Genomic DNA, 27,906 nt, shown 5'->3' with positions numbered 1-27,906 from the left:
ATGTCCAATAGGTATTATTATTCCTTCCTTTTCAATTTTGTATCGGATTTATACTGAGTGTTGAACCACATTGACTCATGCGAGCTTCGAAAGTTAAGTCCAACTTTAAGCCTTTCAAACTCATGGACCGGAGCTTCAGGACAACATCAAAAGTATGTAGGATATAAATTCACTACACTATCTATCTGTAGATGAAACTTTGTTAAAATCTTAGGGTGCGAAATATGTTCATTTTGGCCCGGAACTGCTGTGTACATGCAATTTGTAGTGTGGCATGGACACGAATACAGCATGCTGCTGCAGTGCGAGTGCTGGGCCCGTCTTGACTCCGTGTTAAAGCAATGGGAACCAAAGGCACTATTTCCCGGTATTAAATTTGCACTACTTTAATACTTGGGGTAGCGAAGTGAATGAGGTATCAAATTAAAGTTCAAGTCATGTTTTATGAGATAGAATTAATCACAGACTTGATTTGACACGTTTCAAAATTTTTTAACATTCCTACGCAAGGTATTTATGTTGAAAAAAAAAAGTAGCAGCTAAACTTACTGTTAATTCAACCTGAAGAGATGCTGGTTGCACTTTATTTGATATCACAACCCTCTGAAACAATGACACGTAATATTACGACTTTATTCTCGTAGTATTATGCCTTTTTTTCTCGTAAATTTACAACTTTATTTTTGTAAATTCAATACTTTTTTCAGATAAATTCACGACTTTATTCCTGTATATGTACAACTTTTTTATCATAAATGAACGACTTCATTCTTGTAAATGTATGACTTCTTTCTCGTAAATTTACACATTTTTTTCTCATAAATTTACGACTTCATTCTTGTAAATTTATGACTTCTTTCTTTCTCTTTAAATGTATTACTTTTTTCACATAAATTTACAACTTTGTTTTTTTAAATTCATTACTTTTTTCACATAAATTTACAACTTTATTCTTGTGTATATATACAACTTTTTTTCTCATAAATGAACGACTTTTTTCTCGTAAATTTACAACTTAATTCTTCTAAATTTGTGACTTCTTTCTCGTAAATTTACACATTTTTTCTTGTAAATTTACAACTTTATTTTTGTAAATTCATTACTTTTTTTCACATAAATTCACGACTTTATTCTTGTATATGTACAACTTTTTTTCTCATAAATGAACAACTTTTTTCCCGTAAATTTACGACTTTATTATTGTAAATGTATGACTTTTTTCTCTTATTGCCGTAAATTTACAACTTTGTTCTGAAAATCTTTGATTTTTTTCCCCCCAGTGTGGCCCTAATACTCCGTCGTAATAATAATATATCAACACCAACATCAATCAATACCAACACGACGAAAAGGCCGGTAGCTATGGAGCTCAAGAGACACTTTTCATTAGTGAGCGCCGTGCCACTGTCAGAGCGATTGTCAGATGGCATCTAACAAAATAAAGGTCTCGGAAAACTAGCTTCAATTCGCAACAAAAGCACTGGTTATGTGAGGGGTAAGTAAGGCGTCTTCCTTGAATAGGTCATGATTTTGTAATGACTTTTGTTGACACAAAATGGCACTTTTTCGAAACAGTCTTACATTTCATATTACAGTGTTCGTCTTACTGTGTTTGCTTGTGAACTCACAATAAAATAAGCACGACGCGTTCACTCATTACACAATAAGACATTAGTTTGAGGAAAGATCAGTATTGGTTGACATTGGCATCGTTAATGAAGTGTTGGACAATATCGGACATCGTTAAAAAGACAATATTGAGCATCTCATGAAAATACAGTTTTTAACATCCGGTGTTATTCTCGCACAGCGCCAAGCAGCCCCTCCCCTTTGTGACGTCTCTGGGAGGACTCATCATCGCAAACTCCACGGGCATGTGGCGGTAGACTAAACCTGCCTGGGGATTAGAACGTCTTAGAAGAATCCTATCTAGGATCCCTACCGCAACTCTGTTCCCTCCTGTACTCAGCCACTCTGTAATTAATCAGTTCCTGGCACCAGCGAGAAGCCTGAGGAGACCACACTCCCTCCAGAGCTTAAAATTCAAGATCAGACACTTCTTATATAATACATAGCCAACACAAATATTAGAAAGCCGATGCGTTTCCAATTTTTTTCTGTACTTGAGCACCATATACTATTTATAGCCACTCCTCAGCCCTTCAAAGGCAGTCTTGTACCCCGCAGTAGACAAGAGTTGTGACAAGAATAGTGTGAACGGGCCCTTATCTCAAGACACTCACACTCAAAGCCCTGCGAGCTCTGCTGGCATACAGCAGCGGCAGGGCAAGGAGACAGCTCACACCATTTCACCTCCTCGCAGCTCCGCCCTGCAGTGTTGGGGGGGCAGTTACAGATGAAGTCATCCCACATGGAGTAGCAAACGCCTCCATTGAGACAGGGGTTAACCTAAAGCGGAGAAATCAGAAATGTTTGTTATGATAGAGAGCCTCTTGAGAGATGAGTTATCCAAAATAGCCCATAGTAATTAGTCGACAACTGATGTATTTTTGGATTCAGTTAACGTTTCATGTCCAGTGAGTGTGCTGTCAGTAACTTACTGCACAGGCGTTGTCACCGCTGCATCCTGGTGCAACACTAATGAGCTGCTCCAGCTTGTAAGATTCCACTGACGTCGTTATGGAATAGAACTGCAAACGTTTATTGTTAATCCTGAGATCTTGAACGCATCCCTTGAAATAGCCTCCAAATGTCGCAGAGGCCCTCGAGTCTGCTAGTCCACCCACGAAGACCCAATCCCCATGACGGGCCCAGATGTGCCGTATGGGTAAAGAGCCTTGGCTCTGGGCAGACTGGATCAGCGCTGCTTCCAGTCCATCCAGCTTCACAGTCACCAGATGAAAATGGCCGTCACTGACCACACGTTGGCCAACCAGGGTCTCAAAGTTGTTGACTTGAACTTTGACTCTGCCCTGCTCGAGCCACAGGCGCAGGTACTGACTGGTGCTGTTGGCGAGGATCAGGAGGAGGCCACTGGCTTGCCTGGTTCGAATAAACATGGATACGGTCAAAGTATCACCTGGGTCATCATCTAATGAAAAGACGGCGTAGCTTTTCAGGTCTTTGCTCCCAAACCTTGCGGTCACGTATTCTGTGGAAGGGAAAAAGGTACATTAAACCAGTGATCCCCGGGCCGCGGCCCGGTACCGGGCCGCACAGAAAGAAAAAATTATTTCCATGAAGTTTTATTTTGAAAAGTGGCCGGATTCTCTCTGTTACAGCCGTCGCACTTGACACCTGTCCATTGTGCGTGTGATAATTTTCTCTCGCCATACAGATAGACTACTACTGTATTTTTACCATTTTTCTTTCACCTCATATTTGGTCTCAAATGCTGATACCATGTGGGAATGCATAAAGGTAAGTTTTGATGACTTATTGAGTGCTAATGTGCACATTTGTCCCCAGTTAATTCATGCTAGCGTACTGTCTTTTCCCACACACGTCAAACAGCAATGTAATCATATCTCTGGAAAAACTCCAGAGATAAGATCAATTAGATCGCTATAATGTACGAACGCCAACCCCCCCAAACACACACACACACCCCACCTCCCTCACGATCCGCGGGAGATTTGTGGGAACACAAGCCGGTCCATGGATCAAAAAAGGTTGGGGACCACTGCATTAAACAACACCATGGAGTACTATAATGCCCTGTACACATAGCGTGATTCGGGAAGACTCCCTAATTTAATCGAGGTAAGCTACTGAAACCCACGTTTTCGCAAATCCTAAGCCCAGGTGTTCCCTGAATGCCTCCTTATTGCATGTGTCTGAAGTCTGTGCTATTTCTAACTTTAAGCTCCTTTCAAGCCTGCTAACTATCTTTCTGAACTTGGATTGACCCATACCTGTTTGACTAATCTGTTTATTGTTATTTCTCAAACAATACCAAAACAATACAATTTTGGAGTGCTCCCCACATAGCCCAGACATACAACTGGGTTCAGGTTTGCAGACATACTTGGCCACTCCATCACGTTTCCCTCAGAGAGGCACTTGTTATCGTGGAAGAATGTCTGTGCTCCTTATCATATTGCATGATATGAGAAAGAATAAGGAAAACCATGCCCTGCTTCAGAACGTCACAGTGCAAGTTGGAAGCCATATTTCTCTCAATGGACCATGGCTCCCCTTACTGGACAGAAAGGCTAAAAAAAAAACCCCATTTACATATATTTAAAGCCAGGCTTTGGAATTTTCATTATTAGTATCAACAGTATCAGCTTTTTTCATTACATTGTGAGTTATTGCTCTATTTTTTCCATTTTTTTTGTGTGGTTCATTTAATTTCTACCACGTGCCACAGGCCAGCAATAAATGAGTCAAGGGCCGCAAGTGGCCCCCAGGCTGCACCCTGCTCTAGTATATCGAAGATTAATTTTTATAGCGCAGTAGATCCTCGTTTCTTTCATTCTGGACTCACCCGGCATTAGCGAAAATCAGCGAGTAATTGATATGCCCATAAAAAGCCCTAACCCCTAATCCTAACCCTAACCCCAAACCCTTTTGACACACGGCTTGCCTCTCTCCCTGCAAACCCTCCTGCCATTGTTCACTCGTGACACATTCGTTCAGGAAAAAAAAAAAGTCTAGTGGGCACTCGGCCTGGGACGACAATAAATGAATTAATCACACAATAAGTGAAAATGAACTTGATCATTTTCCTCAATATGTTAGGATAATTGGCGACTCTATGGTATGAATGTGAGTGTGAATGGTTGTTGTCTATATGTGCCCTGCGATTGGCTGGCGACCAGTCCAGGGTGTACCCCGCCTGTCGCCCGAAGTCAGCTGTGATAGGCTCCAGCATGCCCCCGCGACCCTAATGAGGAGAGGCGGCATACAAGATGGATGGATGGATGGATATTGTTTTTGGTTTACTTGTCCCCATGCCTCCAAACAGGCAGGAAGAGGGTTCACTCTGTGCATTAGTTTCAGCACCTTGGCGTGTTTCTTCCATAGAACAACGGCATGAACAGAGTGAGCCCTTTTGTCAGTCAGACAGTGTCTTCGTCTCGGTGTGTGGAAGCAGGCTGGTAGCATAAACACAGCGTGCAGAAGAGCGTAACGTAGTAGACATTGAACAAGTAGACTGCAATATATTGTCATATTTTTTCATTGTACTTTTCTTAAAAGTACAATTATGTGTTTGATTTTTGGACTTATATTCTGTGAAAGTACAGCAGATTTTGATTACATTACTTTACTGTGACAGTGTAATTTTACAATTATTTGTTGCAATTTTGCAGGGGCTTTTGAATACAGTATTTTACTGTGAAATAGAACTGTGAAATCCTGGTAATATTTTACAGTGTATCCGTGAGGTGTAAAGATATAAACATGATAAAAATGTGGGTTTCTACATGTAGTATGCTGTACATTTGACATGTGTTGTCACGTAATTATTAATTATGAGTGGGTGAATGAGATGTGTTTCCTGCGGAAAAAACAGCCTATTTTCGGACAACATTCAAATTTGGAGAGGTTGCAAATGCTAAATCGCGAATGTGCAACCGTATTGTCCCATACTGTAATACAAATGGTTGATATACAGTACCCACCAGTAAAAAGCATTAATCTGTTCCACGGTTGTGTTATATACTGTATTCACCAGTTTTGTCTTACCCTCTGCACAGTTGTTGCCCTCGTAAGGTCTGTGGCACTCACACATGTAACTCCTCCATCCCTGGCTCACACAGCGCCCCCGGTTCTGACAGGGGCTGTCGTCGCATTTGTCATTATCGTTGCAGCCCATCGTGACATTAACCTGGCCGTCAGAAGCTTTCAGCAATGTCACAGGCACCACCAGATGCGAGTCCACAAACACATCTCTCAAGCAGCCCAGAAAAGCATGCGAGGGTTCTCTTCTGTGTGCTCCAATGAAGAGGCTTTGACGGGCTGTCCCAGGCTGGGGGAGCGCAGAGGCAGGCTCAAGAACATGGACCTCTGTGCTGGTGTCCCTGGTGCAGTTTCCTTCAGTACAGAGGAGCCTGATGAGGCTGACCACACCGCCCAGTGATGCCTCCACCGTGTGCCATTTGTTGTTGGAAATATACACCGGCAGCTCCTGAACCAGTGTGCTGGATCCTTGATTTCTGAGGCTGCGGAGGCACAGGCGACCATCCATTAGCTCAATGCTGAGGAGGAGGTCAGCCACTCTGCTCTGCAAGAGGGTGCCAACAGGTCTTTCTGTCCGGAAGCTGAGAGTAACATTTAGAGGTGCTACCGGGTCAACAAGAGGAGTCTCTATATACATGTAACCCTGGGTCTCAAACGAAAAAACAGTGGAGGTCTGGCATTTGGACCCTGAGAAACCAGCCAGGCAGACGCATGTGTAAGTGTGTTGTCCATTTACAAGTAACGGGGAGCATATTCCTCCATTTTCACACTGGTTGTCATCACAGCCCGAAAGCGCAACATTGCAGGTCTCCCCACCATATAGATACCCATTTAGGGTTTCCTGGGAGCAGCGGCATCTGAAACCACCGACATGACTCTCACATACGCCACCATTTTGGCACGGCTTCTGTTCACAACCAGTGATGTCACCGTCAGAGAAAATACCTAGGAAGACAATAGGAATGCATTTTAGGGAACATAGCAAGATGTTTGAATGTATTCCTAAATTAAGACAATTAAATATTATAATAAATATTGATCATCATATGAACCCATATGAAACTACTGATCAAATCGCTCCTTGTCTATATCGGCCAAAACATACCTTCAAAAAGCCACCATAACATCCAAACACGCGCAATAAACGTCAACATTGTCCTCATCAAAGCCTCCAAAATGAAGAGATATTTGCAAATATCTTCATTTCACAACAAGTCCAGCGTGAGGAACTCTTGTGTATGCACCTCCATCTTCAGCTCTGCTCACCCAGGCATGTGCTCGCTGACACGCTAGTATTGTTGCAAGCCAAGATTGGAGGGATTAAGCTAATGCACTTACAATGTCTTACACTTGAATTGTGTTAGCAAAGGTAGAGCTCCAGCCAGGAGACTAATTTCGGCAACTTTCCCCATCAGAAAATCTGACTCTGAACTGATATATTTTTTTTTAGAGGACGAGGGTGTGTTTAATAAAAGCAATTTATTTTAATTTGGCCCAGAAGGACAGAAATACTCAATGGATTAGGTCCCCTCATTTAACCAACACATATTTATGTACATATCAAAAACAGAAATACACGTGCCAATGATGATGCATGTACATGTATGTACTCTGCAATGTCGCCAGGAAGATATTCTCATCATTTACAGTAGTTTCAACTATACTATGACACAAGGACATGGATGCACGTGAACATGTGTATGCAACGTGCACTCCAAATGAGTCCTCATTAAATACTTGGCAGAGCATCTTCCTGGCCCGAAGCCTGGGCTTCTAAAGGCAACTGATGACATTTGTTTAATCTGGGAAGTATCTGCTATGGAAACATCAATGATGGCAGACGGAAAATAATCTGAGCAGTTTTTGAAGGCGCTCTTTTTTTTCTGCTTTGGTGATGCTCCTTAAAGTAGAGATCACATGCTGTTAGTTACTGATGCTGCACTCTAATAAGCAGAAAAGGAGTGTTTTTTTTAAAGGAAGAATGTTATTCCAACAGCTAGATAAATAAATAATAATTTAAAGACAATAATAATATATTGTTAAACTAAGACCTTAACAAAAATGAGCGTTCATATATTTGTGCATAAATACTGATGATTAAGCCCTTATGGCCACAGGATAGACCGCACATTTAAACTACATTACCCAAGATACCGTAGTCCTCCAATGTACGTCAACGCTTCCCTTTTATTTGTATTGGAGATGGTATTTGAATATATTACCTATAAGTATACACAAATATGCAATTATTACATCATACCACTTATTACGATATTAAAATGCTGTAATCGTTTCAGGACTCCGAGTGCTGAACAGCCAATGGGTGAGCTGCTTGTTACGATGTCGGTAAAATGAGAAGGAGGGGCGTTGCAGACGTACAGCAAATGATTAATCCTGCGATTATTTTCCACAACAGGCCTTTTTTGTTGACGTTATGGCGCCTTGTGATGACAGTTTACTTATTTAAGGTAGGCTTTTGTCTGAAAATAGCGTTTCAAAGGCAAATTTCGGTAATAGCGTTGGGGTCGTTTGTCAACATATCCTCAGAGGGGGGGCCTTGTCTGTGCCTGATAGCATATTAGGGGTCCTTTAGGTGGAGAGCGAATGCACAACATCTGTTTAGCACACAATAATGATGTCCAAACCGTGCCTTTATTTAATAAGTAACACTGTTTTATTGTCTTGCTAAGACCGCTGACAGATTTCTGCATCGTCACTTGTGGCTATAGCTTAAAGTGCTATAAAACTGCACATAAGAGGGGATACATAATACAAGGGGACTTGTATTATGTATTATAAAAACAACGTGTTTGTTTGTACCTTATGTTGTCAATGGTGTGGACGCGCATGCGAATCCTATAAATGAGAGGAGGTGTTTACATAATACTGTATATTGAAGTTTTTTCTGCTCTTTTTTTCAGGAGTGATTCATGCATGGTATCCTGACCTACACTCCAATGAAGAAAAAAGTGTGTAATTCTTTGCCTGCCAGTTGCAGCAGGCAAAGGCGAGCCATTAAAGTATATGCAACTTCAGGGGGTACTGTGCAGGAATCCAGTATGCCAACCAGCTCTCATACTGTCCGACAATCAGACCCACAAAACAGGCACCTGGCCATGGCGCAGCACAGCCACAACTTACTTAAATTCTTGAATGAGGATCGGACTCGACAGAGGTTCTGCGATGTGACTGTGTCCGTGGGTGGGAGGCTATACGGAGCACACAAAGTGGTATTGGCACACGGGAGTAGTTATTTCCACGCTGAGCTATCCAAGAACCCCGCCATAGCCCATGTGACTCTGGACCACGTGGAAGACTCTGTATTCCAGCACCTGCTGGGCTTGTTGTACACCTCCGAGTGCGTTATTGCAGAGAGAGAGGTCCAGGCTCTAATTGAAGCGGCCCGGTTCTTGGACATGATGGATGTATTAAAGTTGCTGTGTGAAGAAGGAGGCAACAACCCTGTAAGTGTGATCCGGGCTGAGACTGAATCAAGAGGTTCTCCTGAGGGACTAGTGACACCCACTCATTCTCCAACAAGTGTTGTTGACACTGAAAGCTCATGTCATCAACCGTTTTGCACAGAAAACAGCACACAGGACCAGAGCCAAACTAACACAGAGAAGATGTCTGGTGATAAGGTGGCTGTCATGCGGCGATCTACTCGAAGGAGGAAAACTCCGACGAAGTATCTGAAGGATGACATGGCTTACACACCTGAGGAAGCACAAACAAGTGAGCCAGCAAGGGAGCAGGTTGAAGAAAGATTAGAAGAAGAAGCTGTCGCGAGAAGCAAACTGCATGTGAATGAAACAAAATCATCACAGTTGGAAGACTTGGTGGGTGAGGAGGATGACGGGGAGGATGAAGGAGGCCTCAGTGAGGAGGGGGCTGTGCAGAAGAAAGCCGCTGAGCCCCGTGCTGAAAGCAGCGGTGCAGATGACAGGGTAGCGCATGTGACCGCCAGCGAGGTGGAAGTGAAAACGCCAGCAGCAGGAAGTTCCAGCCAGAGTCCAGTGTACCCTGAAGGCCTGGCTCCAGTCATCATCCACACCTCCAGCAAGAAGACTCTCAAGTGCCCCAAATGTGACAAGACCTTTGACCGAGCAGGTGGGAACTATGTTTTGTTGAGATTTCCTAACTTAAACGTAGGTTGGAACTAGGGTTGGGCGATATGGACCTTAGCATGTATCATGATATTTTTGGGCTGTATCGCGATATGACGATATAATTCAATTCAGCAGAGTCTTGTACAAACCTTAACCCATCCATCCATCCATTTTCTTCCCCTTATCCGGGTCCGGGTCGCGTGGTCAGCAGTGTCAGTAGGGAAATCCAGACTTCCCGGTCCCCGGCCACCTCTCCCAGTTCCACTGGGAGGACACCAAGGTGTTCCCAGGCCAGCTGTGAGAGGGCTTATAAATGTACAAATCCGTTTTTTTCCTCTCAATTTAGTGGGTGCGGCTTGTACACCGATGTGGCTTATACACCGGAATTTACAGTTATCACAGTTCATGCTACTGAGGCAAATTTCTCTATATGCAGTTAGACTCAGCATGTCAATTTTAACTACAGTCGTCCCTCACTGCATCGGGGTTCGAACATCGCACCCTCACACCTTCAAAAATGAATTAATAAATGATTGCTGTTTCATGGTTGCAAATGTAAAGGTGACTATAGGGGTGTTATTTCATGTCTGGAGGGCTCTAATAATGTTACAAATCGTATTTAAAAGATTGTAAACAGGTTTTCTATGCCATAACTATGAAAATATTCCATTTATTAATATCTAATATTGAATTTATGAAAATTCACGTATCTTGGTCGGGTCTGGAATCAATCAACTGCGATAAACGAGGGACGACTGTAATTAATAAATCATGCTGTTTCATGGTTGAATACGGCCTATTATAAGTTTAAAAAATGCTAATTTATTCAAATTTTATATATATATATTTTTTGCCTAAATTAAGCCTTTTCAAGCACAAAAATGCTAACAAAACTAAAATACAAATACAAGGCATTCAGAAGATGCATTCAAAAACATGATGCTATGTAGTGTTCTACATTGGTCACTAGGTGTCAGTAATGTTCGGTGAGGTACACTAATAGACTAATTAGACTTGATCCCTGGAACAACAGGCTTTTATTGCAAATCTGAATTATCTGACAACAGACACACTAATAATAAGCATCATCATAATAATAACATGGGGTACTGTTGCGGCCATAATCCACTCTAAGCGAAAACTCAACTCTGTATCCCGACGTCACTTCCAGCAACACATACAAGCATGAGTCTTATTTGTGTCTTAAATTGCTTATTTTGTTACGATATTGGCAATACAAGTGTAAAGGTGGCTATAGGGGTGTGTCATTCCGTGTCTACAGGGCTCTAATAATGTTAAAAACCGCATTTACAAGGTCGTAAACAGGTTTTCTTTGCTGTAACTATGGAAATATTTGATTTATAAATAAGGAATCCGACTTTGCGGGAATTCACTTATCACGGTCTGGTGTGGAAACAATCCACCGCGATAAACGAGGGATTATTGTACTTTTATTTTATTTTCGTGTGACTCATCTAATTGCTCATTCTTGCATCTCCTAGGGAAGTACGAGAGTCACACGAGAGTGCACACGGGAGAAAAACCCTTCCAGTGTGACGTCTGTCTCCAGTGCTACTCCACCAAGTCCAACTTGACTGTTCACAAAAAGAAACACGCCAGCGACGCTCCCTTCCAGAAGAAAGAACACAAGTGTCCCTTTTGTAATAAACTCCACGCGAGCAAGAAAACGCTGGCTAAGCATGTCAGGAGGTGAGACGAGGTGGAAAACAATGTATGCAGTTTTCTTACGATTGGAATGCACAATTTTACCAAAGCGTGTTTGTTATCTTCATGCTGGCTGAGCGGCTGATGTCCTTCATCCTGCCAGGTTCCACCCAGACCATCTCCAAGAGTTTCTCAGTAAGAGGAAGAAGAAGAGTGAAGGCTGGAAATGTGCTGTGAGGGTTGCCCTACTTTTTAATTCATACTGTAGCTCTCAGTCACCACTAAAGACCGGATCACATGACACTAGAAATGCTTCTCTCTTTGCTTCCCAAATCAGATTTGTATGAAGATCTTTTCCCGCAGGCCTCACTTGCAGGAACATATGATCCTGCACACACAAGACCGGCCATTCAAATGCTCCTTCTGTGACGAGTACTTCAAGTCCAGGTTCGCCAGGCTCAAGCACCAGGAAAAGTACCACTTGGGTGAGCAGTATGAGGATATAAATACAGATTGGAACCTTTCATGGGATGATCATTTTTTTTCATAGCAAATAATGTAATTAGCTCTGCGATTGGCTTGCAACCAGTCCAGGGTGTACCCTGCCTCCCGCCCAAAGTCAGCTGGGATAGGCTCCAGCCTCCCCCCGTGACCCAAGTGGGGACAACCGGCATAGAAAATGAGTGAACGAACGAATGCATGATATAATTAGAAATAACCCATGGTAGGGCTAAATTGTCCCTATCATAGTTGTACAGGATATTTTAAACACCGTGTCTGCCAGAGAACAAGAGGACGGAGCAGGAGGAAGCGGTATTGCCATTTTAGCGTCTCTAGATACTCTTTTACAAAAAAGTGACTATGACAAATCTAGCAAAGAGTCTTTTAGAAACTGAAATGAAAGCGCGTATCGCTCTTCTCGACAGGCAGCGACAGGCAACAGCCAGCTGACGGTGAACACCAAGCTTGAAGTGTGCCAGGCATGTGTTCTTACCCCTTTTTGTATGGCAGTGAATCCTGGCCCACATATGCCAGACAGGAAAAACGCCTGGAAAGCTTCCACCTTCGCTGCTTAAGATGCATCCTGAGTATCACATGGCAGGATAAGGTCCCCAACACTGCAGCGCTAGAGGAAGCAGGCTCCCCAAGTGTACCGCATTGAAGACGGTCACATCCCCAAGGACATTCTGTATGGCGAGCTAGCCTCGGGACGCCGTCCAATAGACCGCCCAGCATTGCGCTTCAAGGATGTCTGCAAAAGAGACATGAAGCTGGCAGACACTGACCCAAACAGTTGGGAACTAGTGTCTGCTGATCGCAGCCGCTGGAGCCTCACTGTGCATGAGGGAGTCACGAGAGGTGAGGAGAAGAGGACCTTCAGCTGGAAAGCAAGAGAGAACGAAGGAAACGGAGACAGCAGAGCCAGGCCTCTGCACAGCCGCCCGACTTTGTGTGCCACACCTGCGGCAGAGACTGTCATGCCAGAGTTGGACTGCTGAGCCACACCAGACGCTGCTCTCAACAAGTCTGATTATTGACCAACCGGGGCGCTACCATTGTCTATCGAGACAGAAGGATGCCAGACTGCAAACCATACCCACCGCCACACAGACTGTAGTCCTGTGGGACACACTGTATCAGTTCCCAAGTCCCGACTAGTACGACCGTAGGGACATACTACTTTAGAGGTTCCACTGTTGTGAGCAATCGCATAAGCTTATGTAACATTTTCTTGAATTTTTTTTTCATTTGCAGGTCCTTTCCCGTGTGAGTTCTGTGGTCGACAGTTCAACGACACGGGCAACAGGAAGAGGCACATTGAATGCACACATGGAGGGAAAAGAAAGTGGACGTGCCTTGTTTGTGGCAAATCAGTGAGGGAAAGGTGTGCCTCTCAAATACATCTCCATTTCCATTTATTAAACTGCTGCTTTTGACACTGGCTTGTTTTTTTTTTTGTTCCCCTATCAGGACAACCTTGAAGGAGCACATGCGCATCCACAGTGGCGAGAAGCCCCACCTCTGTAGTATCTGTGGGCAGAGCTTCCGCCATGGCAGCTCCTACAGGTGGGTCAAAGGTTGATTAGAAGAATTCTAAAATGTGCTCTTTTTTTACGTGCTGCTCTTCTTGTGCAGGCTCCACTTGAGAGTCCACCATGACGACAAGCGCTACGAGTGTGATCAATGTGGGAAGACGTTCATACGCCACGATCACCTGACCAAACATCAGAAAATTCACTCTGGTACAGTGTCTTAAATTGTTTTTGACCATCAGTGCCTGTGTGCACCAATGATTCCTTGACTGAATCCAGTCCTTGACTTTGGACCTGGTCTGCCAGAGAACAAGAATACGGAGCACAAGGGATCAGTGTTGCTAACTTAACAACTACGTCGCTATATTTAACGAGTAATCAGACCCCTCTGGATACTGTTTTTCAAAAAAGCGACACGCGACAAGTCTAATGAAGAGACTTTTGGCGATCACTCTTCCAAAGGCACTCACAGGTGGCTCAGTTTTGTTACTGACATTGAAGAAAATCACAAAAACCGTAAATTCCGGTGTATAAACTGCTACTATTTTCTTCAACTTTGAACTCTGCGGCTTATACAGCGGTGCGGCTAATCTATGGCTAAATTCTAATCTTTGCTTCAGAACTACTACTAATTGTTTAAATACTGTGCTGCTCGCAAGTCAGTGATGAAACGGTAGCGCTTTCTTTAGCAGGAGCCAATCAGGAGCTATCAGTGCACTCACAACGAGCTTGTCAACCCATTCGAAATTGCAGGAAGTCATTACTCAATATAACATTATAACAATATAACAGTCTGACTCACAGCGTCATCTTACCAACAGCACTCACAAACTCAAAACACTCAAAACTCAACAATAAAACTCATCACACAGGAATTTAACACTCAAAAGATATACTTGAGGAATATGCAAACATATACCGATACGAGTTTCAAATGAAAAAAATAACTCTTTTTAAAGTTTTCCCATAAAGCATTGCATCAGAGCAACGCATTCATTGGGGAACTGCAATGACGTCAGCCTCCCTCTAGGCTCTGGGCTCTGGGCTCCTCTGGTGGACAGAGGCAGCGTTGCAGCGCCATCCATCCATTTTCTATGTTGCTTGTCCTCCAAGGAACTGCTCTTCTGGCAGTAATAAATTATGGGTAGATGTTAAAATAGCTGCTGTTTGTTCTTTTAAACTCGTATTGGTACTTGTAATGTGTATTTCCTAGGTACCTTTTGAGTGTTAAGTTGCTGTGTGATTAGTTTAATGTTTGTAAGATGACACCGTGAGTCAGACAGCAACTTCCAATGGGTTGGCAAACTCGTGAGTTTTTCAAAGCTCATGATTGGCTCCTTTCAAATAAAGAGGTGTGTGGTCCTCTCGGACTCGTGCGCGCCACAACATGTCATTTTATGACGTGAACATGTGCGGCTTATATATGAACCAATATGTTTTTTCCTCTAAATTTAGTCGATGTCTCTTATACACTGGAAATTACGGTAGTTCTAAACATATTTGTTTTGCTTTTCATGTTTTTTTACACTTTGCAGGTCATCCAACATGCATATACCATAATAGAAATATCCCTAAATAATAGCTAATTCAGATTACAAACCGCTCTCAGTATGACTGCAGTTCTAGACTGTAAACCACAACAATGAAATTAATAATAGCAAAACTTGTATTAGAGATCAGGTGTCAGCAGAATTAACCATTTATGACATAGTTTCTGTATTTATGGATGTAAAGATGTTTGTGCATTGTGTTTATTTCAGGTGAAAAAGCCCATCAGTGTGAAGAATGCGGGAAGTGTTTCAGGCGCCACGACCATTTAACAGTCCACTACAAAAGCGTTCATTTGGGAGAGAAAGTTTGGCAGAAGTATGTTGTCACGTTGTTTACAATTTACAGTGGTGCCTTGGTTAGCATCCGCCTCGGTTACTATGTTTTTTGGTTAATGTCAAAAAGTTATGACAAAATGTTTCCTCCGTTTGCATAAACTACAGTACATGAGTCCAACTTTTCTTAATGTATTCTTATCACAAAATGTCCTTGTTATCAGCCTATTAGCATGCTAACACATATAAATGGCAACCGGAGGTCGGCTCTGTCATCCGTCTATGTTATCAGTGGTTGACTCCGTAGTTCTTCGCTAACTTACACAGTTACGCCGCAAGTCTAAAAAATGTTAACACAAACACGTTTTGATAGTTTGACATGCAGAAAACAATTCAAAATGCATATACAGTGGTGTGAAAAAGTGTTTGCGCCTTCCTGATTTCTTTTTTTTTTTGCATGTATGTCACACTTAAATGTTTCAGGTCATCAAACAAATTTAAGTATTAGTCAATGACAACACAACTGAACACAAAATGCAGTTTTTAAATGAAACATTTTATTATTAAGGGAGAAAGAAAATCCAAACCTACATGGCCCTGTGTGGAAAAGGGATTGTCTCCCCCTGTTAAAACATAAATGAACTAAGATTAATTGATATCAGTCTAGAAAAGGTTACAAAGCCATTTCTAAAGCTTTGGGACTCCAGCAAACCACAGTGAGAGCCGTTGCCCACAAATGGCGTAAACATGGAACAGTGGTGAACCTTCCCAGGAGTGGCTGGCCGACCATAATTTCCCTAAGAGCACAGTGATGACTCATCCGAGAGGTCACAAAAGACCCCACAACAACATCCAAAGAACTGCAGGCCTCACATGCCTCAGTTAAGGTCAGTGTTCTTGACTCCACCATAAGAAAGACACTGGGCAAAAACGGCAGAGTTCCAACATGAAAACCACTGCTGAACAAAAAGAACATTAAGGCTTGTCTCTATTTTGCCAGAAAATGTCTTGATGATCCCCAAGACCTTTTGGAAAATACTGTGTGGTCTGATGAGACAAAAGTTTAACTTTTTGGAAGGTGTATGTCCCATTACATCTGGTGTAAAAGTAACGCCGCATTTCAGGAAAACAACATCATACCAACAGTAAAATATGGTGGTGGTAGTGTTATGGTCTGGGGCTGTTTTGCTGGAAGACTTGCTGGGATAAATGAAACCATGAATTCTGCTGCCTACCAAAAAATCCTGAAGGAGAATGTCCGGCCATCTGTTTGTGATCTCAAGCTGAAACCAACTTGGGTCCTGCAGCAGGACAATGATCCAAAACACACCAGCAAGTCCACCTCTGAATGGCTGAAGAAAAACAAAATGAAGACTTTGGAGTGATCTAATCAAAATCCTGATCTGAATCAATACTATTGAGATGCTGTGGCATGACCTTAAAAAGGCGCTTCATGCTGGAAAACCCTCCAATGTGGCTGAATGACAACAATTCTGCAAAGATGAGTGGGCCAACATTCCTCCACAGCGCTGTAAGAGACTCATTGCAAGTTATCACAAACGTTTGATTGCAGTTGTTACTGCTAAGGGTGGACCAACCAGTTATTAGGTTTAGGGGGCAATCACTTTTCCACACAGGGACATGAAGGTTTGGATTTTTTTCTCCCTTAATAATAAAAAGGCCACTATCCTGTGTTGCCATTAATTATTTCTTGAATTCCGTAATTCAGGTGTTTCTCACCTTTGTTGGCTGCATTTTGGGTTATTTTGCAGCTGTGATCAAAAGAAAAGCAGAGACTTGAAGTGAGAAGGCCTACTGAATTCCAGAAATAACTCACGGCAAACCAGGAAGGTGGTGTCCGTGTTGATCTCAACAGTCACGTCTTCAGTGAAGATTAAAGTAACCTTAAATGTTCATGTATGGCTTTCATTCATCATTCAATGGTTTTCCGCATGTAACACTATAAAAACGTGTTTTGCGTTAACATGTTTGACTTTCTTGAACAGATTGATTGGATTTACATTATTTGGAATTTCTTATGGGGAAAAATGTATTTGGTTACGTTTCGGTTGGAGTCGGACCTTCTGGAACGGACGAATGACGCTAACCAAGGTTCCACTGTATTCTCTTTGCTATCAACACCAGTGACTTTCCTTTTATCGTATATCTTGCAGATACAAAACAGCCATGCATCAGTGTGAGGTTTGCAAGAAAGAATTTAAAGGAAAATCCAGTCTTGAAATGCACTTCAGGACACACTCAGGTAACTGCTGTAGTAATCAGAATAGTAGTAGCAGGAGCGGAAGAAGAAAGTACAGTAGTAGATGTACTGCATCTGGACCTTTCTGAGCTTAATTCATTACTTTATTCCAGTCATGGGAATCTAACCCCAGACTGCATTCTTAACCATTCTGTCCAGTATTTGGATCGAGATTTTTTTTCTTATGCTTCTGTGAAAGGTGAGAAACCCTTCAGATGTCCAGAGTGCCCCCAGACGTTTCGGATCAAGAAGACCCTGACAAAGCACATGGTTATCCACTCTGATGATCGTCCTTTCAACTGCCAGCACTGCAACGCCACCTTCAAGAGGAAAGACAAGCTCAAGTACCACGTGGACCACGTGCACAGCAACCGCTTGCCCGGGCAGCCCCTCGGCACGTCAGGCCAGGACAAGATCGGCCCAGGTACTTACAGTGCAGAACCCAAGTCAACCGCACCGTCTGGCGACGCACCCGCAAACGTGTGCGTGCCCGTCACGTTAGTCCCTGTCGGGATGGCAGGCGGGCCTCAGGGTGAACTGGACGCTCACAGGACCGCTCAAACGCACAGCATGGTGAGCATGCAGCCGCAAACGCAGCAGCAGAACTCTGGCGGCTACCAGGCAGCCACAGAGCTGGCCTTTTTAGAGAAATACACCCTCACGCCACAGTCGGCCAACATCGTTCACCCCTTGAGGCCCGATCAGATGCTGGACGCCCGAGAGCAGTCGTACTTAGGAACGTTGCTCAGTTTGGATTCTACTTCCTCCGTGGAGGATGTTAGAGTTAAAATTAGTTAGTATTCCAATATTTTATTGTCAATAAATGGATTTTTAATGTGCTATTATAGAGTATTATGTGTTGCATTTTAAGGAGAAAAAGGATATGATTTATTTTGGAATGTGATGGTCATAAAATGTGGAAAAAGTGAAGGTGGGTGTGTGCTTTTTATAGCCACCGTACAAACAGTATCATCCACATGTAAAAAAAAAAAACCAACTTCACCAACTTTGCATTTTGATCCTTCTTTTTATTCTATTTTAATTACAGGATTTTAGCTCAGATGTTCCCGCTTTGCCCAGTGAATGTATGTTTTCTAACCGTTGATGCACTTGCTATAACCGCAACTTTTCACAACAATGACAGAGTTCATCTTCAAAATCTAAGCCAGTGGTGATGCTCTCGGGACAGTTTGTGTTCTGAATAAATAAGACGTATTTAAAAGTCTGTCATTGATATGGTTCTTAGCCCTTAAATCATAGCTCTCAACCCACCCGTTCCCTGGGAAACTCTTGTATGTTGCCGTACTTTCTCGCACTCCCGTTTAGCTTCCCAAAAATTTACTGTATTTTATCCTTCATCAAAAACAAATCCTCTCAGGTACTGAATAGTACAGTCATTTGACATTGGGTTGAGAATGTGCTTTTGCTGCCATCTAGTGTCTACTTACGTTAGATTTGAAGTTTGATTTCCAGGAAATTTCCCCTATTTTTCAAATGCAAATGTTGAAAGGTATGCCCTGTGGCGGAGCCGGAAATGTTTAATTGGGGTGGCCAAAGTGAGACCATTACTCACATAGAGGTGACAGTTGGTACCTGAAATGTCTATGGCCAGCGGGGTGGCCACAGCCACATGACATACAGTATCCTCGAGCCATTATGGACAATAGATGGTTGCTAGAATGGCTGAACCACAAAATGAACGCTTTCAACAAGTTTGTCCATTTACATGTAAGTGATAAGCAAATACAATATTCCCCGAATATAAGACAAAACTTGTTCTTTGCGGCACAGTGGGTAATTCTACATTAGATTCACGTTGATTCATTTGTAACGTGCAATTCTCCATTGAAACACTAGGGGCAGCGTTTTCCTGCTTGACCAACCGTCCACAAATGTCTGACTAGCTTCCGGTGTAATAGTAAACAATGGCGACTGGCGAAATCCACATAAATCTAACTTACTGTAAAGACCTGTTAGTGTTGCGACATTGCAGCTCGCTGTGATTCTTATTCGTTATGTTGCTGCGAGTGTGGGTTTTCGCTCAGATGCCCTTCACTTGCCCCACTCCTTTTGATAAGGCAGACATTTTGGCACTTCCGCTAGAGGGAAGAACCCGAATACGTGTGACGTGTGAAGAAAACGCTTGAAGTGTGACGTGTGAAGAGACGCTTGTCAAGCTTATAGACATATAGACGCCGCATCAAGCGCCGAGCCGTACGTCAACGTCGCCGCCATATTGGATGTGTGAACGCTGCGCTGTAAATGAATACAAGTAAATGTACTTACTTTCATAAAGCGCTTTTCTACAAAGAAATGTAACTTAATGCCTCTACTTTATACATTCACATTCGCACTACTATACTGGGGAAACAGTTAAGCACCAAAAACAAGGTATTTGATCTTCTCATCTTCTGGTGCCTGTTTCCCAAGTACAGTATATTAGTGCACGTGTGAATGTATAAACGAGAGGAATTACCTTAGATTTCTTTGTACAAAGGCGCTTAAATTAATTTATTTAAATGAAGTTAGCTTAGCAGTTTTTCTTAATTTTGCCAAGCAGCTGCACCGCCGCCCCTGAAATCTTCCGGCATCCCAGGGAACTTGAAACGCCCTACCAGAGAAAAGTCTTAAAAATACAGGTTGTCTTATATTCAAGGTTTAGAGATTCTTACATCAAGCTTATATACAACGCCGTCTTATAAAGGGTTGTCTTATATTTTCAGTCATCTTATTCAGGGTGGTCTTATATCCAGGGATGTCTTATATTCAGAGTGGTTTTATGTTCAGAGTCTGTATTATATTCAGGGTGGTCTTATATTCAGGATTGTCTTATATTCAGGGTGGTCTTTAAGTCAGGGTTGTCTTATACTGAAGATGGTGTTATATTCAGGGTGGTCTTACACTCAGTATTGTCTTATATTCAGGTTGGGCTTATATTCTAGGTTGCCTTATATTCAGGGATGCCTTATTGGTCTTATATTCAGGGTTGTCTTATATTCATAGTGGTTTTATATCCAGAGCTGTTTTATGCTCAGGGTTGTCATATATTTAAGGTCATCTTATGTTCAGAGTCGTCTTCATTCAGGTTGGTCTTATATCCAGGGTTGTCTTATATACAACGCCATATTATAAAGGGTTGTCTTATATTTTCAGACATCTTATTCAGGGTGGTCTTATATCCAGGGATGTCTTAGATTCAGAGTGGTTTTGTGTTCAGAGTCGCAATTATTCAGGTTGGTATTATATTCAGGGTGGTCTTATATTCAGGATTGTCTTATATCCAAGGTGGTCTTATATTCAGGGTGGTCTTTAAGTCAGGGTGATCTTTAAGTCAGGGTTGTCTTATACTCAAGATGGTGTTATATTCAGGGTGGTCTTATATTGAAGGTGGTCTTATATTCAGGGTGGGATTATATTCTAGGCTGCTTTATATTCAGGGTCGTCTTATATTCAGGGATGCCTTATTGGTCTTCTATTCAGGGTTGTCTTATATTCATAGTGGTTTTATACCCAGGGCTGTTTTATGCTCAGGGTTGTCATATATTTAGGGTTGTCTTATGTTCCGATTCCATTTATATTCAGGGCGGTCTTATATTCAGGGTCATCTTATATTCAGAGTTGTCTTATATTCAGAGTGGTCTCATATTCAGGATTATCGTATACAGGGTCGTCTTATGTTCAGAGTTGTCTTTATTCAGGATGGTCTTTTATCCAGGGTTGTCTTATATTCAGGGTGGTCTTATATTCAGGATTGTCATATACACGGTTGTCTTATGTTCAGAGTCGTCTTTATTCAGGATGGTCTTACATCTACTGTAGGGTTGTCTTATATTCATGGTGGTCTTATGTTCAGAGTGGTCTTATTCAGGATGGTCTTATATCCAGGGTGGTCTTATATTCAGGGCTGTTTTATGTTTGGAGTCGTCTTATTCAGGGAGCTCTTATATTCAGAATTGTCTTATATATAAGATCACTATAAGGCGGTCTTATATTCAGTGCAGTAGGGTAGGTAATAAAGGTGTTTTCACAGATTGCCATGAAGTAGATTTGTGAAAGGTCATGAATCCAGTCATCAGAAGAGCTGTCAGTCTCATACGCAACTCCCACGTTAGCACTTATTCTGGTGACAAAGACAGAAGGCTTATTCAGAATAAAATATCAAAATGAACATTTAGTTAATTTAGGTAAAAAAAAAATGTTTTTAAAAAAGGTAAAGTGTGACTTACCCACGTCAGGTCCCACCAGTTACAACCTGAAAAAAGCAATTGAAGGCACGGGTGTGAATGAGGCGTACAAATGGACACGTTTTAAAGATTCATGGCATGACAAAGTGAAGCTTTCAAGCTACACTTACATCTGCTTAACGTCATCTGTTCATTATTGCACGACCCCACCGAATAATGATTTGTCAGCCAGTGGTCCAGTTTCACACACTCCAACCTCACCTTCTCACCACTGTTTATGAATTTCACCCCAACATGTTTTAACTGGGGGTATTCACCGGTGTCCACAGAACAGTAGGCAGCTGCACACAGGAAGAAACAATTATCCTGTGTAAAAGTCACACCTTCCCATTGGCTTGCTAGTTGTACCTTTGCAGGCGGGTGCTTTGGACCACTGGCCATTGCTGTGGCACACCACTCTCCCTGGACCCACTCGTGTGTAGAAACTGGCACACTGGTAGTTCAAAAACATCTGGTTCCTTTCCACGATCTCACCATTTGGGACGACGGGAGTCGCTCCGCACCTGTCGACTGGCGCGGGGAAAACAAAAGTATGCTTTCAAGTGGTCTTGTGGAGACTTTGGTGTCAGCGGACAATTCTACAGAGGATAATAGAGGATGCATCTTCAGGGGTTTACCTGTTGTAACGTCAGGTTTACTTGAAGATCCTGCAAGGTCAAGTGGACACACGTTATTTGTATTTTATTTGGGTCGAGGCTGCTGAGTAAAATGTAATGTACGCTTCTTTTGGGGATTTGGAATACGAAACGGGGTGGGGGTGATGGGAGAAATGTGGGCGATCCTGCAAGGCGCAAAATCACACTTCTCAGCACAGCTCATCCACAGGCTTAGATCGATTTACTGATTACTTATTGAAATATATCATTATATTCAAATACTATATATTACTATATTAATCATATTTTTATTGATCATTTTAATATTATTGGGAGCAGCCATGATGGTCCGAGATGCTCTTCCTTCTCAAGAAGGCCGCTCGAGATTGTATATTTTTGCTTCAATCAATTAAATAAATATATATTTATATAATAATACTGATTCTTAATATTACTATAATTATATATATATATATATATCCTGTATAATTCTTATATAATATATAATAATTAGTATGATAACTATTATTATACTAATTATAATTATTATATTAATATGTATTTATTTAATGATTGATTGAAGCAAAAATAGATATTTTATGTTATATATTATATTAGTAATAATTTATACAAATAATAAAACATATTCTTACACCAATTATAATTAAAATGTAATTATAATATATAATTATTATTATATTACTATAACAATATTATATATATATATACTGTATATTATTATAATTGTAATATATAGAGTATTATGAATAATTAGTACACAAATTACAATTATTGCAATATAATAATAATACAAATAAAATAATAAGTATAATTAGCATCATTAGCATAATTCATAATGATTCTTCTTTATATACTGTATAATTATTCTAAGATATAAAAATAATAACATATTAATTACAATTAGTATAATGTTATTCTATTATAATTATTATTATATTATTATGTATTTATTTAATTGACGCAAAAATGTACAATCTTGAGCAGCTTTCTCAAGAATAAATATAATTATAAATAATCGATGAACTAATGTATATTAATATAATAATACGTAATTATTATTGCTATTATTAATCATAGTTATTATTATTACTTATGTTAATTACAAAATATATAATAATTACAATTAGTATGATATTATTATTATTATTATTATTATTATTATATGAATATGTATTAAATTCATTGATTGACTGAAGAAAAAATGTACAACCTTGAGCAGTCTTCTCAAGAATAAATATTATAATTATTATCATAAAAATATAAATAATCGATGTATACATTAATGTAATAATAACAGTCATTATTATTTTTAATAATTATTTTTACAGTAATTATAATTATCACAATATATAATTATAATTATATATTAGGAAATAATGGAGAATTGTATGATCCTCATATTACGGTATAATGTATATTAATAATATAAAAGGGGCAAAGACAATAAGAGACAATAAGACTTGTCTTCTTTCTGGTGCCTTTCATTCTGGTTTGAAGACTGTTTATGTTTGTGTTTATGATATTTTTGAATGAAATAAATGTTTTTCAATAAAATAAATAAAATAAAAATTATTAATAATTATTATTATACTAATAATTGTCATTATATATGGTCATATTTATTATTACTATAATGATCCATTATTATTATATTAATATATATTTATTTAATTGATCAAGGCAAAAATGTACAATCTCGAGTGGAATTTTCAAAAGGGAGAACATCTTGACGCATCTTGGCTGCTAACCACCAGTCACTGTGCTGCCCGTCTTGCATTATGATGGTTTTTTTTTTTTTGTGCCTGGCCTCTTGTTGCTAGGCAGAGTTCGTAAGCTTCAATCATATAATGGCTAATATAAAAAAAAAAGATATCATATGCCAGCCACGCCTGGTAGGCAGTTTGACCGACACACTCGGGAATCAGTTCAGTTGTACGCATCGTTTCCACCTGAATCACTACTCTGAAGAAAACATAATAAAACAATAACCTACCCCCACCAGTGCTTCCTCTTCCGCCCACGTCCGACCCACCATGACCGCTACCCGGTCTTCTCCCTTAGTGGAAAAAAGACAGTAGATAAGATGCATAAAAATGGTTACATATGAAATAAAGTGGCCCATATTCATTGGACAACCTCCGGTAGACGTTGTGGATCCACCATCTGCAGGGGTGGGCTTTATTTCTCTGACTGTGGAAAGCAAAAAGACATGACTTATCACGCATGCAAACACACGTTTGTACGTGTATCTCACAACTTACCACAATCGGGGGCTGCCGTCCAGCTCCCAGCGAAGCAAAAGAAGGACTTTTTAACGTCTTCTCCTTGGACATTGTAGCCCTCTTCACACTCATACACGACTTCAGTATCAGACGCATACAGGTCCTGCTTGGGGTTCTGGTTGATGATGACAGCGTGGGCGATTTTCGGGGGTTCACTGCATGCCTGGGTACTCCCTGGAGAAAGAAGTCAATAAAATATGACTAGAAGTAATGGTTACCATTTGATCGCGAAGATATTAGACGTACTCTCACAGACTGGCACGGAGCTCCATGTTCCGTTTGCACACAGCGCTGTAGCATCCCAGTTCCTGTGCACGTATCCAGTGTCACATGTTACTCTGACTGGGGAGCCGTTCTTGTACCAGCCCACTGAGCTGGACGTGTATTTAGCATGAGGGAGGGCTGGTGGGATGCAATCGTTGATATCTGAGGAAGAAGAAGGCAATTCACATCAACGCTGCACGGACACTACGCCATTACAACCACGGGAAGGACAACAGGAGAAAAGTTGAAGTCGGTACAGCAACAACGGGAGAAACGGGAGAAAAAAAATCCAATCCAACATGGCCCTGTGTGGAAAAGTGATTGCCCCCTAAAGCTAATAACTGGTTGGGTCACCCTTAGCAGCAACAACTGCAATCAAGCGTTTGTGATAACTTGCAATGAGTCTCTTACAGCGCTGCGGAGGAATTTTGGCCCACCCATCTTTGCAGAATTGTTGTAATTCAGCCACATTGGAGGGTTTTCCAGCATGAAACGCCTTTTTAAGGTCATGCCACAGCATCTCTATAGGATTCAGGTCAGGACTTTGACTAGGTCACTCCAAAGTCTTCATTTTGTTTTTCTTCAGCCATTCAGAGGTGGACTTGCTGGTGTGTTTTGGATCATTGTCCTGCTGCAGAACCCAAGTTGGTTTCAGCTTGAGGCCACAAACAGATGACCGAACATTCTCCTTCAGGATTTTCTGGTAGACAGCAGAATTCATGGTTCCATTTATCACAGCAAGTCTTTCAGGTCCTGAAGTAGCAAAACAGCCCCAGACCATCACACTACCACCACCATATTTTACTGTTGGTATGATGTTCTTTTTTGGAAATGTGGCGTTACTTTTACGCCAGATGTAACGGGACACACACCTTCCAAACAGTTAATCTTTTGTCTCGTCAGACCACAGAGTATTCTCCCAAAGGTCTTGGGGATCATCAAGATGTTATCTGGCAAATTTGAAATGAGCCTTAATGTTCTTTTTGTTCAGCAGTGGTTTTCATGTTGGAACTCTGCCTTGCAGGCCGTTTGCGCCCAGTGTCTTTCTTCTGGTGGAGTCATGAACACTGACCTTAACTGATGCAGGTGAAGCCTGCAGTTCTTTGGATGTTGTTGTGGGGTCTTTCGTGACCTCTTGGATGAGTCATCACTGTGCTCTTGGGGTAATTATGGTCGGCCGGCCACTCCTGGGAAGGTTCGCCACTGTTCCATGTTTTTGCCCTTAGTGGATAATGGCTCTCACTGTGGTTCGCTGGAGTCCCAAAGCTTTAGAAATGGCTTTATAACCTTTTCTAGACTGATCTCAATTAATCTTAGTTCATTTATGTTTTAACAGGGGCAGACAATCCCTTTTCCACACAGGGCCATGTAGGTTTGGATTTTTTTTCTCGCTTAATAATAAAATGTTTCATTTAAAAACTTTCTTTTGTGTTCAGTTGTGTTGTCATTGACTAATACTTAAATTTGTTTGATGACCTAAAACATTTAAGTGTGACAAACATGCAAAAAAATAAGAAATCAGGAAGGGGGCAAACACGTCTTCACACCCCTGTATGTGTAGTATATTAGCATACATGCTGTTCAAATCCACACAGTCCAAGAGCTCTACCAGCAAACCTACCTATACATTGCGGTCGAGTGGACCATTTACCGTCCCGACACGTTGCCGTCGCCCACCAGCCCTCCACTGCCGGCTTGAGTCCATTTTCACACGCGTAAAACAACACGGCTCCATGGGAATATGTGTCCTGTTGAGGAACTAAATAACCGCCGTCCAGTGTGGGAGCAGGACAGTAACGACTCGCTGAAACGCAACGATGCGCTCCACAACACAGGAAAGCGAATCCAAGATAAACCTTCCAAGACACCCCCGGTTGTAGCATGGTCAAATGTTCTTAAGCGAGTAATTCTATCGGCAGGATAAAGCTGACTTGTGAACCTGGACGTGTCCAGTAAATAATGGCAGCACTGACCTCCCCCATATCAGTGCGGGTGAAGAAATAGTAAACACTACTTTAAGTGTCAATAAACCGTAGCTCGGAACAGAACACATGAATATACAAATATGCTTTGTGTGCTTTAGTGTGTGACTCAAATGAGCTGGGAAATGTCCATGTTATTCATTTGTCCTAAAATGAAGACACAGAAAGAAACACAACCATGTCCCCCAAAAATCACTGCATGTGTAGAGTCCACATTCCAGATTTCAACATGGCTTCCCAGAAGGTTGGCATTAAACACCAAGATGACTTTGTGTCTAATGACAAAACAGAATATGCATTTTTAAACAACGCTGGGGATTATTTAAGTAGGAGGACAATTTGAAAGAAATCACACGTCTGAACTCTTGTAATTGCTTTCGAGTTACTGCCATCTGCTGGATGACAAGCGTTATGACAGCAACCCGGACGAGATAGTGAAATGGTTTCCATCTTCCATCTTACAATAAAATTAATGTAATATTAAATCAGTGGATTTTATAGATAGATAATACAGGCGCAGTATAGATTTAACAAATGTGTATTATTGTAGTTGTAAGAAACGGTCTGGATTCCTGATGTAATGGAACTCTATACCAAGCAAACCACAGCCACAGATAATTTAAGAGCTTGTCAAGTCAATATCAATTAAAACTGAGCATTATTCTTTTCGTAAAGGCAGCTTTTGGAGCATCCAATCAGAATGCAGTTTGACAGACACGTGTTGTTGACATGGCGCTCAAGCCAATCAGAATGCAGAGAGTGAGGTTCAGCCATAGAAAAGCAGTCATGTAGTGTGAACGAATCCCGTGTAGGCTCTAAAGCGCCAGTTGCTAGATAAACGTTTATTCATACCAGTTATTGCTCATGTGGCCGCTTTATGCGACCGAACCATAGACGTTTCAGTGCGTAGTACAGTCAAATGGTAGTATTGATTACCACGTTTTTAATATTTCTATTACAGTATATTTATTACTGTCGTTT

At 41.3% G+C, this 27,906-nt stretch overlaps 3 protein-coding genes across 6 annotated transcripts in view; 1 reads left to right on the top strand and 2 right to left on the bottom strand.

The window, feature by feature from the left end:
• LOC129176599 (protein crumbs homolog 1-like) overlaps nucleotides 1-6,941 on the bottom strand; it is a 12,590-nt gene extending 5,649 nt beyond the window's left edge. Inside the window, exons 1-4 of the mRNA XM_054766805.1 lie at nucleotides 6,752-6,941; nucleotides 5,653-6,591; nucleotides 2,562-3,112; nucleotides 2,244-2,409 (exon numbers count right to left, since the gene is read on the bottom strand). Coding sequence (XP_054622780.1) covers nucleotides 2,244-2,409; nucleotides 2,562-3,112; nucleotides 5,653-6,591; nucleotides 6,752-6,809 — 1,714 coding nt within the window. The 5' untranslated portion in view covers nucleotides 6,810-6,941. The remainder of the gene's footprint in view (nucleotides 1-2,243; nucleotides 2,410-2,561; nucleotides 3,113-5,652; nucleotides 6,592-6,751) is intronic.
• On the top strand, nucleotides 1,153-18,791 carry zbtb41 (zinc finger and BTB domain containing 41). Of its 3 annotated transcripts, none has more exons than XM_054766807.1 (11): nucleotides 1,153-3,381; nucleotides 8,568-9,756; nucleotides 11,258-11,465; nucleotides 11,584-11,653; nucleotides 11,758-11,905; nucleotides 13,176-13,305; nucleotides 13,392-13,487; nucleotides 13,557-13,663; nucleotides 15,214-15,319; nucleotides 17,451-17,539; nucleotides 17,736-18,791. In XM_054766807.1, exons 2-11 carry the CDS (start codon nucleotides 8,577-8,579, stop codon nucleotides 18,332-18,334), a joined length of 2,733 nt encoding a protein of 910 aa, XP_054622782.1. In that variant the 5' UTR covers nucleotides 1,153-3,381; nucleotides 8,568-8,576; the 3' UTR covers nucleotides 18,335-18,791. The 3 variants fall into 3 exon arrangements, with proteins under 3 accessions (XP_054622782.1, XP_054622783.1, XP_054622781.1); XM_054766808.1 differs by lacking the exon at nucleotides 1,153-3,381 and adding an exon at nucleotides 3,461-6,361; XM_054766806.1 differs by lacking the exon at nucleotides 1,153-3,381 and adding an exon at nucleotides 7,989-8,114.
• LOC129176602 (complement factor H-like) lies at nucleotides 18,164-27,906 on the bottom strand. Of its 2 annotated transcripts, XM_054766812.1 has the most exons (10): nucleotides 26,565-27,874; nucleotides 24,926-25,105; nucleotides 24,659-24,853; nucleotides 24,534-24,587; nucleotides 24,391-24,453; nucleotides 22,398-22,427; nucleotides 22,129-22,290; nucleotides 21,891-22,061; nucleotides 21,763-21,788; nucleotides 18,176-21,656 (listed from the first exon to the last, which is right to left on the bottom strand). In XM_054766812.1, the coding sequence occupies exons 1-10, from the start codon at nucleotides 26,824-26,826 to the stop codon at nucleotides 21,645-21,647; spliced, it is 1,155 nt and encodes a 384-aa protein (XP_054622787.1). In that variant the 5' UTR covers nucleotides 26,827-27,874; the 3' UTR covers nucleotides 18,176-21,644. The 2 variants fall into 2 exon arrangements, with proteins under 2 accessions (XP_054622788.1, XP_054622787.1); XM_054766813.1 differs by lacking the exon at nucleotides 22,398-22,427 and having other exon boundaries at nucleotides 18,164-21,656; nucleotides 26,565-27,906.

Source organism: Dunckerocampus dactyliophorus, chromosome 2, assembly GCF_027744805.1.
Source record: "Dunckerocampus dactyliophorus isolate RoL2022-P2 chromosome 2, RoL_Ddac_1.1, whole genome shotgun sequence".
Lineage (NCBI taxonomy): Eukaryota > Metazoa > Chordata > Actinopteri > Syngnathiformes > Syngnathidae > Dunckerocampus > Dunckerocampus dactyliophorus.
Note: the sequence above shows the minus strand (reverse complement) of the source record. Positions and strands in the feature narration are given on the sequence as shown.

Excerpts from the sequence above, each read along its gene's own strand:
- zbtb41 (XM_054766807.1), top strand. The coding sequence starts at position 8,577 with ATGCATGGTATCCTGACCTACACTCCAATGAAGAAAAAAGTGTGTAAT. Across the intron at positions 11,654-11,757 it reads GTGAAGGCTGGAAATGTGCT|ATTTGTATGAAGATCTTTTC; the intron begins GTGAGGGTTGCC and ends TTCCCAAATCAG. Across the intron at positions 17,540-17,735 it reads GCACTTCAGGACACACTCAG|GTGAGAAACCCTTCAGATGT; the intron begins GTAACTGCTGTA and ends CTTCTGTGAAAG.
- LOC129176602 (XM_054766812.1), bottom strand. The coding sequence starts at position 26,826 with ATGCTACAACCGGGGGTGTCTTGGAAGGTTTATCTTGGATTCGCTTTC. Across the intron at positions 25,106-26,564 it reads CACTCGACCGCAATGTATAG|ATATCAACGATTGCATCCCA; the intron begins GTAGGTTTGCTG and ends CTTCTTCCTCAG. Across the intron at positions 22,291-22,397 it reads TAAACCTGACGTTACAACAG|TCGACAGGTGCGGAGCGACT; the intron begins GTAAACCCCTGA and ends TCCCCGCGCCAG.